At 40.4% G+C, this 16,250-nt stretch overlaps 1 protein-coding gene across 1 annotated transcript in view; it reads right to left on the reverse strand.

The window, feature by feature from the left end:
- Positions 1 to 5,826: 5,826 nt before the first annotated feature.
- nek7 (NIMA-related kinase 7) overlaps positions 5,827 to 16,250 on the reverse strand; it is a 65,105-nt gene continuing 54,681 nt past the window's right edge. Inside the window, exons 9-10 of the mRNA XM_061825430.1 lie at positions 11,767 to 11,880; positions 5,827 to 9,331 (exon numbers count right to left, since the gene is read on the reverse strand). Coding sequence (XP_061681414.1) covers positions 9,221 to 9,331; positions 11,767 to 11,880 — 225 coding nt within the window. The 3' untranslated portion in view covers positions 5,827 to 9,220. The remainder of the gene's footprint in view (positions 9,332 to 11,766; positions 11,881 to 16,250) is intronic.

The following is a 16,250-nucleotide window of genomic DNA, read 5'->3' on the forward strand; positions in this document are numbered from 1 at the left end:
TGCAATCCATTTTTCATGACGAACCGGGTCTCTTGGAAACTTATGAAGGGTAAATCCATCCTCCCGAGTGTTCGAGCAAATATCCAGCAACGCAACGAGCCGGGGTTCTGGCTAACACGAAGGAACTACGATCGATCTTCCTGCAGGTAAAACTCATAGAAACAAACGAGTCCGCTTGAGAGCGCACCTCCCTCCAAAGTCACTTCCTGCTTAATGTCGAAAACAAATCCCTCGAGATGATTTTCATGGCTGGAGTTACAAAAAGCTATCCACGTCAAAATCAGGTTTTATGGTGGAAAAAACGCATGGGTCCATGTGTGGCTGCCGTTTTTTCATTAACATAGTAAAAATCATGCATTTCATGATAGTGGCCCTTTAAAAGAATATATCTGCCATATATTAGCTTGGCTCAACAATTTTCCAATATTTGACATTTTGCTAATTTGCCATTTCCAAACAAGTACCAACAATTCATGGCAAAGTAGAAGCTCTATGGCCCCGTAAACTACGACAACAAACATACTGTTAATTTAATGTTGCTCCAATCTCCTTGATCAAAACTGATTATGGCTTTATATAGAAAAGGGAGAATTGTAGATTTCTAGTATTGATCTCAGAAGACTGTGCACTTGTTCCTAAATGTAGTGGTCTGAGTCGTTCCTCTCTCTGTGATTCCTCTCACACATTTTGGTTCGGCCGCCTTCTCATACACACACACACACACACACACACACACACACACACAAATACTCACCTGAAGGTGGTGGGTGGAAGTGGGAGGAATGGGGGGGGGGGTGTTTGGCTGTGGGCCCTGCAGACAGGGCGATCAAAGGCTCCTCAGTCTGTCTCCTAACGTAGAATAGACAATAGTAAAGAGGGCTCGCTTTGATTCCAGCTCACATTTATTGATCACAGAGGAGCAGGGATTGAAATATAAGAGACAACCCTGAACCCCATTCATCTTTCAGCTATTGCTTATATCCAGAAAAGAGAGATCAATGACGCAGGCTTTTGCTTTAACTTTTTTTTTGTTTTTTTGTTGTTGTTGTTGTTCCAGAGAAGGAAAAAAAAAAACAGGTCTGCTCCCTGGCTGTCTTATCACGTGATGCTCCGACTGCTGCTGCTTTACCACACAATGCTTCATTTTAACAACCTTCTATAAATTAACATTGAGAACTTGTTTGGGATTTGTTGAAAGCCCTTCGCCTTCCCCGTACGCTATCATTTCCCGTCTCTGACCTGCTCAGCAACCTTTAAACAAGACTTTCAGGAGGTTTTGTTTGATCATCTTAGTGGAGGTACAGTGGGTGTAATTCGGGCCCAGGGAGGGTTGGCTGCAGCTCAGAAAGGAGCGTAGAATGAGGAAAGCCAGCACGGCCGAGCGTACAACAGGCCGGACAACGGCGCCCCCCGCCTCCCTCACACAGTGTTACGAGGCTTCTTGGCACACAGGCCCTCGGCTCATCGCTGTCTTGACTCTGGCGGCAGCTGTGTTTAAATCCCTCCTGAGACGCAAACTGCCCGGCATACGTTTGAGACCTGCAATGAGTTTATTGTCCTGGCTTTTACTGTTATGAGGTGAGACACAGAGCTGCCTATGAGCTAAACTTGTGCGCAAGAGAGTGATGTTTTGAATTTAACTTGGCTGGTAGGGGGAAAAAAAAGGAAAAAAAGGTACATTGAGTACAATGGTCATTAGAGTACGAAATAGTGATGCATAAATGTTGCATGACTTGACTGAAATGGGTTGAAAGTGATTTGGAAGGCTTCTCAAGTCGGTGAAGTTTTAGCTTCAGCTTTACAAGGAATCTTGGTTAAAACATGTAAAACATGGCTTTTGATATCTAATTTGCTCGGTCCGAGAGTCGGACACATTCAATGTGCAGCTGCCGCGGTGCCTTCATCTTTAAAAGTGACTCTTTAGGGCCTGTTTAACTTGAACTGACAGATGTGGTTATTTGGGGACACTTCATTGGCAACTTTATGGCCAAAGTGCTTATTTTACTAGAGCCAAGCACATGTGTATGTGTAGGGGTGTGTGTGTGTGTGTGCATGTGCGTGTGAGACAGTGAGGAAAATCCTTTACGAAGTCTGGCATAGGGCTGAAATACTGGAGACTTAAAAGAACATAATACCTTCTGATGTTTAAGATCCAAACAGAAAAGTTTTGTCTAAATAACTACAAGAAAATGCCTTTCCTAGGGGAAAAAAAATTCTCAGATTTCTTTGGACTGCTTATACATTAAATGCTACAATGAGGCCTTTTTCCCCCCACAAGGGCAATGATTACACTCATGAGATTTAAGGCTGATGTGATTGATGTTAAGTGTCAATTTGAAGTCACCCCTTACTGCTGCGTTAAACGCGAGCATGTCTCCATATATCTGAATGTTGTGCATAATGTACTAAACGAGGAAATGGGACCATTTCTAATATAGTTAAACAGTCAAAATTGTAGCCTGGGGGCAGAGAATAAAAAGACATGCGTGCGTGCGTGTGCGTTTGGTGGTGGTGGTGGTAGTGGTGGGGGGTGGCTGTCCATATTGACCCCCCCAGTCACCTGTAAAGGTTCACTTTTGGCTTCAGGTTTCTTTTGAAGACATTTAAGACAGCATTTGGGTCCAGCGGTTAACAGTTTGTGAAAGAGCCCATTCCGGAAGGCTGAACTGATGCTTCCCAGTTTAGTTTTACAAACCTCCTGTAGTGCTGCTGCACAGACAAGGGAGGAAGAGTGCGTGGCTTTTAAGAGTGCCCGACTGCTTTAGTGAGCCACTTAGTTTTTTATTTTGGCTGAGCTCACTGCAGGGTCCTTGTACTTTAGTGTGCCCCCTCTGTGCCGGCCTAGTGGTTGCAGATTAAGGACATGCAGAGCATAAGTCAGTCATTACGCCGGCGTTTGTGTGCGGACACATGCTTATTAGGTGGGGTGTTTAGTACGTGTGTGCCCTTCACATACGTTTGTGTATCAGGCACAGTGGCGACCATAACTCCAGGTAGCCTGCTGGGTGTAGCAAGTGACTGAAAAATGACTGCAAGGGTAGACTTTTCATGATGTGAATCTCAGACATATTCCCCGGAGAGAGAATCCAGACGAATGTTGTAACCCGAAAACCGAGAGCGTTTCATTCTAAATATGAGTTTAACCTGTTTAAAGTTTTATAAGTTCAGACAATAGCAGCTTTCAAATGATGAACAGGACTGCGCTGCAGTTCCCAGCTGTGTTTGGAGACTGTCCCAGGTGATTCTCCTCTCCCAGCAAACTAATATGTTTGAAGCTCAGGCTGCCATAGCCAAGGATGCGCCACAAGCTATTACAAATCTGCACTCAAGTATTGATATTCCAGGCTTCTAAAAACAAAACAAACAAACGTGAAGTGGGGGTGGGTGTGAAATCAAGTCAATGTCCTCTGGAACGGTCTTATCCCCCCCCCTCTCAGAACACTTGGATATCACCTGGGACAAATGATGAGTTGAGAGATTATCCAGCTACAGTATATATTTTTTTTCCTAAACTCTATGCTCTACATATACACAGACACATAAATTATGCTTATGAATTACCACAGCGGTATTAACACTCAAACCCTATTTTAAGATTGAATGTGTTTCTCAAGGTGTGTGCTCACAAGTTTTGGGCCTTTCTGCTCTGTTGACATTCACCATTATAGAAATAAGGGCATTTAATCAAATACATGTTGAATACAGCATTAAAATATCTAATAGCCCTACAGCTCAGAAATACGACAAATACAAAAGAAAACACCAACTGAAATATTGCAAATTAATGTTCATTAATAGTAATTCTATTACAAAATTTACAACCTCCAAAAAAGCTACACAACTACACCTAAAATGACATTAGTAAACGTGTGATCTTTATGCTCGACACCTTATTTTAAAACTAAGCAGCCGAAGAAAAGTGCAGTGAAGATTTTTCACCACAAGATGGACTTAAGGCTTCATGGATAAGGGATGCAGTGTGAGGATAACAACGGTGGTCAACTTTTGAAATCACAGAAAGAGAGATCAACATATTAATGCACCGATACTTAGAAGCAGAGGACCGCATGAGGGAGGGGGGGGTCTAAAGGAGCTGGGCCAGCCATCAATGCTCGTATTAATTCAAGACATTTACTTTTGTTTGTTTTTACTGTGTTCAAGGTTCCATGGGAGCAATTTTGCTGTGATGAAAATGAACAACAGTCCCTGTGGAGTTCATTACGGCGAAAGACCCAGTGCCCACCCCACCGCTCCCCTTGCCAACAGGGATTTGGAGGACCTGGAGACTGGTGTGAGTGTGTGGTGGGAGGGGGTTACTCATGGGAACCAAGGCACCATAACCACTTTGCTAATGACCTCAAACAGAAGAACAGCACAACAAAAATTAGTGGAACGGCACAAATGAAGTACTTTGCTTCTAGAGCAAACCCCACATTGTTTTTTTACATTAAACTGACAAAAAAATATGAGAAAAAAAGTACATTTATATTATATTTAAGTAGCTCCCAACGGTATATGTCCATGGTGAACAGAAGGCGTGTTAGTCACAAACAAGCTAGGAGTAGTCTTGAAAAGGAGGAAACAGTAAAATAATTGCCTGTTTCACATCTCACATCCACTCCTTGTAATATTGTGTCGGAAGTGTATCCCAGAGCAAGCTGGTTTGACGTTAACTTTAGAGTCACACTATCCTGGAGGCCTTCACGCACGCACACATGATCAAACTCGTAACGCCAAGATTTAGTCTGTCTGCTCATTCAGGATTGAACTCAAGAGTTTGAAATGAAGTAAGCAGATGTCTACATGCCTTTTAAGCAAACATTACCTCTGGAGATGAGTGGAAGCATGTAGACGTACTTCACCTTAAGGCTAGTACACACGGAGCTGACAGGGATGTTTTCATATGGCAACTCCTGCCCTTTTCTACTTTTCATCATTTAAGAGGGTTTCTACACTTCAGAAGCTACTCTACGGGATTAACATAAAAGACAATTTCCTCTTGGATGGAAATGTGTTCCAAGTATCTTTCACAAGCATCAATTTTGATTTTCCTTTTTTTTTTTGAGGCGGGGGCATTGGAATTGTTGAGGTCACACACGTAAGAATAATGAAATAAAGTACACCCAAAAACCGTTTACTGTAACAACGATATGATCATGTAACAATGTCAGCTAAGCAGCTGGATTTATTAAGACTATAGGTTTCTAAACAAAGTCCACGACACCATAAATAGTTCTTGGTCAAAAAAAAAAAAAAGAGCAGAACTAATGAGCAGCGTCTGGGGAGATTAAAGTGGCAACTCAGCCTTGCTTTAGATATGTCAAAAACAAAACGTAACAATTATAGTACAAGGCATTTAATGACTTTCAATCCAAGACATTTGCATGAATGCTACCGCAATAGTGGTTCTGCTGGAACCTTTGACAATTTTTTCAGGAAAATGAGAAGACTTCGTCTTTTTCACAACATTAACTTACCTTTTTTCAACTTGGTTCTGTCAAACATTATCGGCAAGCCTCACAAAAGAGACAACGTACATTCAAGCTCACCACCCGCCATCATGTTTTCTTCACCAAACTGGCCTGGTAATGAATGTGACAAAGAACAAAACGTAATGACTACACAATGACAAGTTAACTTCAGCAGTTGTCTCAAATTGACTACAGATTGTTTAAAAAAAAAAAAAAAAAAGGCCTTGGAAATAATAAAGGAATACTTTGCAGACATTTGGCTAAAGGTAAAACTATTAAGTACGGCACTGGCATAAGTAGGGTATTTGGTAAGAGTGTGTGTGTTGTGTCAGTGACAAAGTACACATTCAAGTAGTCAGAAGAAATGTTAGAGCTTTATTGCATCAAACTGAAGTACATGGCATTGGTGGGGCTCTTTAACACAAGATGAAACCAAACCGACCACTAGCTGCACCATAAATAACGCCTGTACAGAGCCTATTATTTGACGTTTGGGAAAACCCCTCGACTCTCCCATGAAACGACTTACATAAGATGGCCTTTGGAAAATCTAACGGAGTCAAGGTAAAATAATGGTGCACAGTAGAGCCCTGTGATACTTTGCGTGAAAAGGGAATAAACCTTAATAAGAACCACCATAATCCCCAGCTCTATGTATATTTAACAAGCCCCTTGTGAGAACTTACAAACGACCTAGATCTCATTGTCTGTGCACAAACAAAATATAATACACAATGTGCACGCCGAACTCCAGCCAAAGCAATTCAACGGAACACAGCATATGTAAAATTATCTCTTGTAAGGGCAAAGACAAACGTTAATGACATTTTAAGTCGGGGGCAAAACATTCCTTTCAATTACATTGACTTTCATACATTAAAAAAAATAATAATAATATGGGATGCATCTCTTCTGGAGATCGTAAGTGGCGACGGTGTTTTTGTTTCAATGACGTTACATTGTGGGGTTTTTTCTGTGTGCATCAAAGGATTGAGGGAAACAAGTATGGTACTTTTCTATGCTTATAAAATGGTGTTTACTAGAACTAATTATGAAAACAGGCTTTCTGATTATGCTAAAAGAAAGAAAGTAGTGTGACTGCTGATCAACTACTCCTTTCATGCAGTATCACTGATGCAAACCAGCGAACATGCTACACGTGTGCCACACGATTGTAAACTTATTTCATGTATTAAAGAGCCTCTCAGAGTGTTATAATTGGAAACTTTGGTGTTTGAACAGAGGACAGAAACTAGGTAAATGTTACTACGAATTACAAATGATGTGGACCAGCCATTTCTCAAGGATTTTGCAGGATCTTGGACAAAAATAACCTGTGATTAGTAACAAACCCACATAGAGATTGTATTATTTTAGCTAATAAAACAGTATTCCTTAACAATATGACGACTTTACTAGTATTAATAATGTGAAAACAGTGTTTTAAATCCAGAATGAATGCCGCATTTGTGGAGTGCTTTGTCACGATTAATCTGTTTAGCATTTGCACAGTGCGAGATAATAAATCTGCTGATTGAAGGACACTTTTGAACAAACTATTGCGCGTATCTCATGCAAACTAATCATCTAGTCAATTGCCATGAGATGGTACACTGAACGGATGACTTCTAAGGCAAGAATCACTTGTCTCTTTAAGCCATTAGTTCCTTCATGACGAACACATGTCAAACTTACTCAGCAAAAAGTATTCACACTGTTTGAGCAATACACACATCCAGGTCAGTACTGTTCCCAAACAAAATCAAAGTCAAACCAAGAAATAATTCTTTTGGTGTCAATGAAAGTAGTAAACAGCAGATGTGAATCTGCTTTTTTTTTTTTTTTTTTGCATAGTCTCCACTACTCCTTCAAGGCAGACTTGAAAGACAATGCATGAGTGTCAAAATGACAAACATTCAAAGTGTTGTGTAGGCGTTTGCACATGTTCTCCCCCCTGCACATCACTTGGCGACCCAACCTTGCTTTCCAAATATTCGACATCAGGGGTGCTCAATGTATTGATCACGAGGGACTTGGTACATATGCTGACATTGCATGACATAAAAAAACGATGTCAGCCCATCATCCATCCCGTCGCTTGATATATGATTGATGACATCTGACATTTTCTAACAATGAGGCCACGCACACGCGCAAACAACGGCACTAAGTATCTAAGAACTAACAAGCTTGTCAGTGAGTTACCGCCAATTATCCTCTCTGTTTTCTCTGAAATTTAATAAAGGTTATAAAAATTAGAGGAGGAGTTGGACCAAGTAAGAAGAGAAAAACCTACCACTTCATACAGAAAGCGAAGAGCAATATTTTTTTCACGATGTTTTCAAAATGCATATGCCTCATCTGCCAGTCTGCCATCCCATAATGTGGAGAGGCATTTTAGGACTCTACGCAGAAAATACAACACTGAATTCCCAGCAAAAGGCAAGCTGAAAAAGAGAAAGGTGAAGGAAATAAAATCCCAGTTGTCCGAACAGCAGTTATTTTTCACACGTACTTCAAAAGCCGCCACCAATGCATTGCTACGGGTGACTCACGTCATCGTTAAGAACAACAAGTCCTTCCAAGAAGGAATCGTTGAAGCAGATGATGCATTTTTCAGGGACTTTAAAAATAAGGCAGGCATATTATGTTTGATCAAAGCACTCCAGCTGTCAAGAAGTACAGTTACACGGCGCTGTGAAGCCACGGCTGTGGATTTAACCCAGCAGAGGTGGAAGGACATCGGAGATCCAGAGTGCTTCTCACTGAAGTTTTAGAACTTACTCGGAGAGTTCAAATACCCCAATATGAGGAAATGTGGTACCTTTTTGACTGCACTATTCGGCTCCACTTATTTATATGCGCACGCCTTTTTCCGCACGAAGATCATTAAATCCAAGTCTTGTTCCACACTCACTGATGAACATTTGGAACTCTGCTTGAGGCTGAGTCAAAGAGCTACTGTCCGGACTAAATGCATCGCCAGCTGAGCATCGGAGTAAACTCAGGTGATGCCAAAAAATTTACAATATTAATTATGTTGTGTTGTGCAAGATTGGATCATGGGGTGATGCAATGTAAATCAATATACATCTGCGCTGAGCTGCGTCGGCAGCCCAGAATTTTAGCTCAGTGATAGTTCTGTGCACTCTCTGACCAGAGACATGGTCACGACCCCCCACCCCCGCCCCACACCAAAAAAAATGCTTGAAAAGTAGATCTTAGGGCAAAAAAAGTTTGGGCACCCCTGCTGTACATAACCACCCTGCCAGGCCTGCTGTAGCACGATAAAAAGTGCCAGCCAAATTTTTACTTGTCTGAACTCTGGGATCATTGCGCTTAATCGTCTTTAAACCTTAACTTACTTTCACTTTACTTTAGCTTGTTATATATTACACCATTTGTTATGAAAACTGTATAACTTGAAGTTTAAATATCACCTTCGAAATTCAACTGTCTGAAAACCTTTTGGGACCCTTAATGAGAAAAGAAATACAAAGTGAACAGTGATTTACAAGAGACAGATTTGAGGAGGGCATCATTTCATCATAATGTTTACCTTGAGTGGGAAGGATTTAGGCTGCCAGTCACGTTTACATCCTCCAAAAACCATGTTATAAATGCTGTCCCGCTTATCACAATGAGCTCTGGACTAAGTAATTGCATAGAAGCGGATAGATGTGTACACGTCCAGCATGGAAATTGAGGAGGGATGTGTTTTACAAGCTATAGTTTGTGCAATTCCGGGCTTAGCTGCCCTGCGTCAGGTTCTGCATGTGTTTGGCGATGTCATACACATAGGTGATGTCCGGCCTCTTCTCCGGGTCGGGGTTGATGCACATATCTACCAAGTTCCTCAGCTGATGACAAGGGGCGGTTTGGGAGGGGAAAGGAAAAATAAAGGCGTTAATGACGATTGGAGTTCCTCAGATTAAAACAGCTTCTCCAAGAAGGAGAAACGACAGCCAAAACACAAACTCTTGACATTCTCTCTCGATTAAGGTAGCAACAAAGCAACAGGTAACTGGCCTGAGCACATTAATCGCTTGCTGGTGGGCAGAATTTTCCTCAGACACACACACACACACACACACACACACACCACACACACACACACACACACACACACACACACACACTGCTGCCACTCCATTTCCAGCGCTCACATACAAAGCCAAGCAAAGCGGCTGATTGGACCAGATAGACAGACAGGCTCGTGGGGTGAACAGCCACCACCATCATTAAAAAAAGAAGAGAAAAAAAGGATGCCGAGAAAAGGGGAAAAAAAAACAGCTATGAGAGGTCGCTATGGTAACTGTCTGCCAACTTCATGGCTTCTCTTCCACGGCAGTGGCTCGGACGAATTCTCATCAGCCGGCGTGCGTATATGTGGGTGCCGGAGTGAGGAAAAAGATGTAAATTCAGATAGCCTGAGAATTAGTAGTGCCGAATGGTGATTTGGGTGGGGTTTACAAAAGATGCAGATATGTAAAATATTCATGTGCTTCTTTGCATGACGAGTGGGGTGGGGGAAGTGGGGGAAAAGTGTCAGGTGGTGGGTGGAGGGGGAGCGAGTGCTGGTGAAGGGAGGCAGAGGGGAGGCGGTGGAAGCATAGACTGAGATGGTTAAATGACACAACAAAGATGAGCAGCTGACAGTTTGCTGCCGATCCTTCAGGAGCATTGTTTACATCCAGACAGGCGCTGTAGGCACCCCCCCTCATCTCCATCTCTCCATCAGCCTGTCTCACGCGCCATCATTCGCTCACTCTATCGCTTTGTCTCCTTATCTACGGGATTGGGGTGACATGTGGGGCATGCTCCAGCTCCGAGCGGTGGGTGTGCAGAGAGCGAGCTACTGTAACAAATACGTGTGCGATGGCTCGTGCACATAAAAAACACAAGTGCAAAGACATGAAACGCAGTGCGATTAGCCTTTTTCAACCTAATGAAGTAAACACCAAAGTGTAATGAAAAGGTCTCGGCAGGGGTTAGTGCGAAAACTTCAAACTACCCACCGCGGACTCGTACATGCAGAAACACAGGTAGCAAAGTGCAAGTAATAAGCAAGTAACAAGCTTTTACTTTTCAGGACCAAATTAATATTTTATATAGTTCTTCAATGAAAAGACAGCCATAAAAATAATGTAACTAAAACTATAATGCCCAAACTATAATGTTTAAAGCTTGTGCTCAATTCAGGAACCTTTTTAATAATATGCAAAGACCAAACGAAGTATGTTATTTGTGCTAATAGAGGAATATATTTATTTATTTGTTTGTTTATTTATTTATTTATTTATTTTTAAAGCTTTCATAAGAGCCAGGCTTGTGGTTTCCTGCTGCTTACGAAGTTAGTCAAGTGAAGCAAAGCGGTCAGTCAGAGGAGACAGCAACAGATCTCAGTTGAACTCTTTACCATGAAGAAAAAACACTTCAGAGACACATCCCAAGAGTTAAAAAAAAACAAACAAAAAAAAGAGTGGAAAAAAAAAAGTGTTTCGGTCTTTCTAATGTGATGTTGTGCCACTGTGGTATTTATAAACTCCTAAATTCATTATTTTTACATAATACATTTGGAAGAGGGGGTTATGCTATGATTTTTTTTATACAGATAAATTAATGCAAATGCATTCTGATTTTTCCATAGAAATATTACACTAAATCAATGTTCTTGAATGTCAGTACACTTTGATGGAGATTTGGGACAAAAAGATGTCTTCCAACAAAATGGTCCTTATGTAGGCACTGTACAGATGCGAAACCCAGGCTGTTCACAAACATACACACACTCACGTCACAGGCAATCAGCTACCATGCCATCGCTAACCGCTGCCCGACTACATTACATGTATGTGCATGAATGAGGCTTTGCTGAATTATGGTTGATAATTTAACATTTAGTTAGGGAAACTTGACACTCAAGCTCATTTTGTTTCACTCTAGTCTGTCGCATAGCCAGATGCTTTTGATATGTGGGATTTCATTTTCAAACAGTTAAAATCATGGCCTTTTGATCATAGAGTAATGATATTACAGGGAAATAAACTGCAAAGACAGTTGGATGCATTTCAGATGTAAAAAAAAAAAAAAAAGGACCAATAAAACAAGTCAAAATCAGTGATCTGGCATAGAAAAAGAGAAACTGGTCATTGTTGTTTAGCGTTGTTTCACTGAAAATTTCAAGAGCCATGCACAGGTTTGCACGAATCTAGACTGTGAAAATAAACCAAATATTGGAGAAAATGCAAACATACCACAGTACTAAATGTAATTTATGTATGACACTACTTACTTCCTCAGAGTAGTGATCTGATGGAAGAGGAGGGTAGTCACACTGTTCTATCTTCTTACAGAGGGAGTAAAGGTTCATCTTATCTCCATAGAATGGACTTTGCAAAGCTGCCATCTGAAATACGCAGAAAACGAAAAATGTGAGCGAGTCCAAACAGGAATGAATTCTTACCAGATGTTAACTAAAATATACACTTTGTAGGTTTGGGTTAGCCAGATGTTTTGCTATTTTCACTTGCTATTCAACATCTAATAAATACTTAGCTGTTCAATAGAGGTGAAAATAGAACACTAACATTCACATTTTGGTACATACCAAAATGATCTAACCAACCTTGAAACAACTCAACATCAATAACGGCTTCAATGAAGGAACCCGTCAATCAGATCCCAAATGAAAATGTACAATATTCAAAAACATACTGTATGATTAACAAGTTAACCACAAAACATCATTTATACGAAATACAGTAACCACCAATCGCTAATCACTTAGAATTCGGTGGGTTGTGTGGAACTGTTAATGAATCACGTCTTCAAAGGAATTGAGGCAAAATGCAGCAACCAGGAGAGGCAAAGCTAATGCAGCTATTTTGTGGCCTGAATAAGAGAACCATAGTCGTACTCTGCTCAATACAACACTGGTAGGGAAACAAGATAGAGAAGCAAATAAGTATTTCTGATTGGCAAGAAAAAGTGTAGTTACAATCAAATAACAACAACAATAATAATAATAAAAGTGAACATACTTTTAAGTTTTATCCCAAGTAAACAAGACAATTGATTTTCCTATGAGTCCAAGTGTAGGGAAAACTGTGAACACAAAACCGAGTAATGAACCAAACTACGGATTTTGTGGACCGTTCCACCCCTACAGGTCGGAAAATTCACCAAAAGACCATCATTTCACGTAATTATTGATTCATTTGTACAACACAATGATGGCTAATGTTTTCAAAGCACTTTATAGTTATTGATTGAAACCCTATGCAATGATGTAGAGTTATGTGGCATATCCCACTGTATATAACAACTTCAAACAGTAGAAAACATTTGAGCCTTAATTTTCCAGAATTGATCAAAGTGTCCATATGTATGTATATGATTTGATTATGTAATTTTTATGTACATAAAAAAAACACCTACCGCTACATAAAAATATTGGCTCCCAAATAATGACCACCATATGGCGATAGGTCCTATGGGAGAGGTTCTGAGACCCTGACCAATACTTTTGATGAAGCAAATTAGCCAAATAACACTTGCTCGGCCTATTTTCACGTGGGTCAATATTGTGACTCACAGAGCATAAAGTGTGTGGAGGTTATGTGGCCGTAGTGGAAAGTGTGAGAGTTTTTTTATTGCTTGTTATTTTGTTTTGGCCACCATGAGTTAGGTTAGTTGTGACAGTTTATCGTTACTTTTGTGGCTGGCTGCTATTGCTTGTAGGCATTCAACTGCTAGAGATTTCCATTGCACGGTACGGATGAACATCGGGAAATCTCTAAGTGAGCTGCAATAAACCTCTGAGCTATAGGTATACAGTATTGTATTTAAAATAAATCCAATCCAATAAGAGTGACAAATGGCTGGACATCCGTACACAAACAAAATCGGCAAAATTTCAACTTTCTAAGGAACGGTGCTTTATAGAGTTTGAGCTGAAAGAAAGTCATGAGGTGAGCTACAGGGATACCAGACTTCACTGGAACAAATGGAAAAAAAAATTGCATCCTCTGGAGCCCAGATGCACAAGCACAGAGGTGGGGGAAACAGATGTGGATAGTAACAGCATGGGTAGGATAAGAAGAGTTTTACTGCTATGTGGAAATGTGTAAAGAGTTTCGACAGCCTTCCTAAAAGAAAATTATGTGGTTACTAAAGTTACTATTTTTGTTCAATATTTGCATGAGGCGCAGGGAGGAAAGGAGTGCTTTAATGAGGTTAAATAACAGGCCGATTGAAAATTTGTATGCTTGCAGGCATTATTTTCAAGAAATTGTTAGTTTTAGTTTTTCTGAGAGAGTTTTTGCAAATGGATAAAATCACAGTCCCCACTCTTTTGCAGTAGGTCCGGTTGTGCTCTCTATGGTTGAGACTCATCCTGTGAAGCCAGTTGATTGGGAAAAAATATATATTTTCAAATCTGATACCAGTCACCTTCCTCCACATTTACTGGAAACATTGTTAAATTATTTGTGTTAGCCAAAATGTTACTTCTTAAATGTTTTTGTCGGGCAAATACATCATCTTAAGGCAGCTATTAAAAAAGCCACACAGTGAGCAGGGATTTGAGGCTGCTGGTGTCTCTGGAGTCCCAAGAACCTCTTGATCCAGGATCCTCCAAAGGCTTACTTATGTCGTACTGTATTTTGGCTAGCCCTGAGGAATCTCACAAGGAAAAATGTTTGCAGTGGGCTTACAAATACATTTTATTAACACTCTTGTAAACCACAAGGATCACCGGAGACACTCTGGCGCATGTGTATTTCAAAATATCGTAACTCCTCGTTAAATGGTGTTACAATAATAGTTATATTTATTAAAATGGCTAGACTTTTTAGTCCATTGAATGATAAATATTGCATGAAGTAGTGAGGTGTTACGGTAATGTGAAATACAGTACACCTGCACCATGGGTTGTTTTAAAAGGGTGAACTAATGAATAATGTGCTACTTTGGGTCCTGATGCAATGAGTGTTGGATGGTTGTTGGATGGCCACCATGTCTCGACAAGCCTTCGAATGTGTTAGGGTGATTTTCCTCAGCTTGGAAAAACGAAGGTTGGACCCTTTAGGGGAGCGTCTACCAAAAAAAAAAACCCAGGAAATTTGTTAAAATGTCTATTCAAAATGTAATTTCTCCTATAAAGTCTAACACACGCATACACACATGTAGCTTCTGCTTAAAGGGAACAACTATGAGGGCAGGCGAGTATATCTCCAAACAGCAACCCTGGGAGGCAATTCTTGCATCCATCATATTCAGGCAGAAACAATTATACAATTGCATTTCAAATGAATTTTTTCAAGGTGAAATCTAACACCAGGCCTTAGTAAGGTGTTTTTTTTTTGTCAAAATATTTTTTGTATTCTAAATTAGTGCCAATTTATTGCAGAACATCTTCTTTACCATCTTTTCGATATTTTTTAAACGATTATATATAAAAATTAGAAAGAATATCATATATACATAAATATATAATTATTCATACAAAAAACTTCAGCAAGGCTTCTGTGATACAGCACCAACACATTTTCATGTGGCTTTGTTCCACACCCCCACTGTGTGTGGATGTAAAGCTTTAATATCCCATAGCTAGGGAAACCAGTGCTTTTAAAACGTGCATGTGGACATTGCCGAGCACTTAGGCCCGAAGTAATGTGACAAAATTTTGAATAGTAATTACCTTGCTACAAAATACATACCATAACTCTGTTGTTACTTACGTGTACGGATACATCAATGTCTGTGTCTACACGACACAGACCACACCACACCACTGCTAAAAAGATGCAATAACGCACAACGGCTGGAAAAACTTTTTAAACTGCTTACTCCTTTACCTATTAACTCTTCAGGAATGACCAAACTTGCACGTCAACTACGAACACATAAAATTGCTGAGCATTAAGTATGGTAATTAATAATTTATTACAACCTAAAATGACATCAGTACAGCAAGGTGTGAAACATTTTTATGAAATGTCAAAGATAGCTTCCGTGTTAGTTTTTTACCAATCACTCTTAATTACTGCAAAAAGACAAACCGTACATGTCAAAAGTGGAGAGGAAAACCTTGTTTATCAGATAGGACTTACTGATTTGTTGCACTCGACATGCTGACGACTTTCTGTAAAAATTCATTTCAATGACACAGACAAGATCATTCTCACACTCCATGTCTGCTTTTTGATTTTGTATAACAGAGTGCATGTTTGTGTGCAAGGGCTGGTGAATGTTTACAAAAAAATATACACTTCAAAGTAAGTAAGGCAAAAAGAGAGCGAGGGTATAACAGACGCACAGGAGGATGTGGTGGTGGTGGGGGGTGAGAAATCTGCTAGCAATAGACACCAGGAGGCAAAGGGTTAAACAAAACCCCAATGTATTTTCATGCATCTTCTACTTTTGACAGATGAAAAATGTCAACTGTCCTGTTTTTATTTGAGAGTTTTTGCACTATTCATCTGCTTCATTAGTGTCTGCTGCTCCTAACCCCTGACAGCTGCTGGCCCCCTGCGCTCGTGCGTGCATACACAGACGCATAAAGATGTATGCCACACAAACACATACTCGTTTTTTTCTATGTCATTGCAAAGGGTTAGATGATTGACTCACTGTCTGACCTCTGTGGCCCGAGTGTGTGTGTGTGTGTGTGTGTGTGTGGTGTGTGTGTGTGTGTGTGCGCTTGAGTAAGAAAGAAAAAGAGAAAGGGAAAGAGTGCACGGCTCATTGATATTCGAGAAATATTCAATGGGGACG

The sequence above is a fragment of the Syngnathoides biaculeatus genome, chromosome 7, assembly GCF_019802595.1.
Source record: "Syngnathoides biaculeatus isolate LvHL_M chromosome 7, ASM1980259v1, whole genome shotgun sequence".
Classification (NCBI taxonomy): domain Eukaryota; kingdom Metazoa; phylum Chordata; class Actinopteri; order Syngnathiformes; family Syngnathidae; genus Syngnathoides; species Syngnathoides biaculeatus.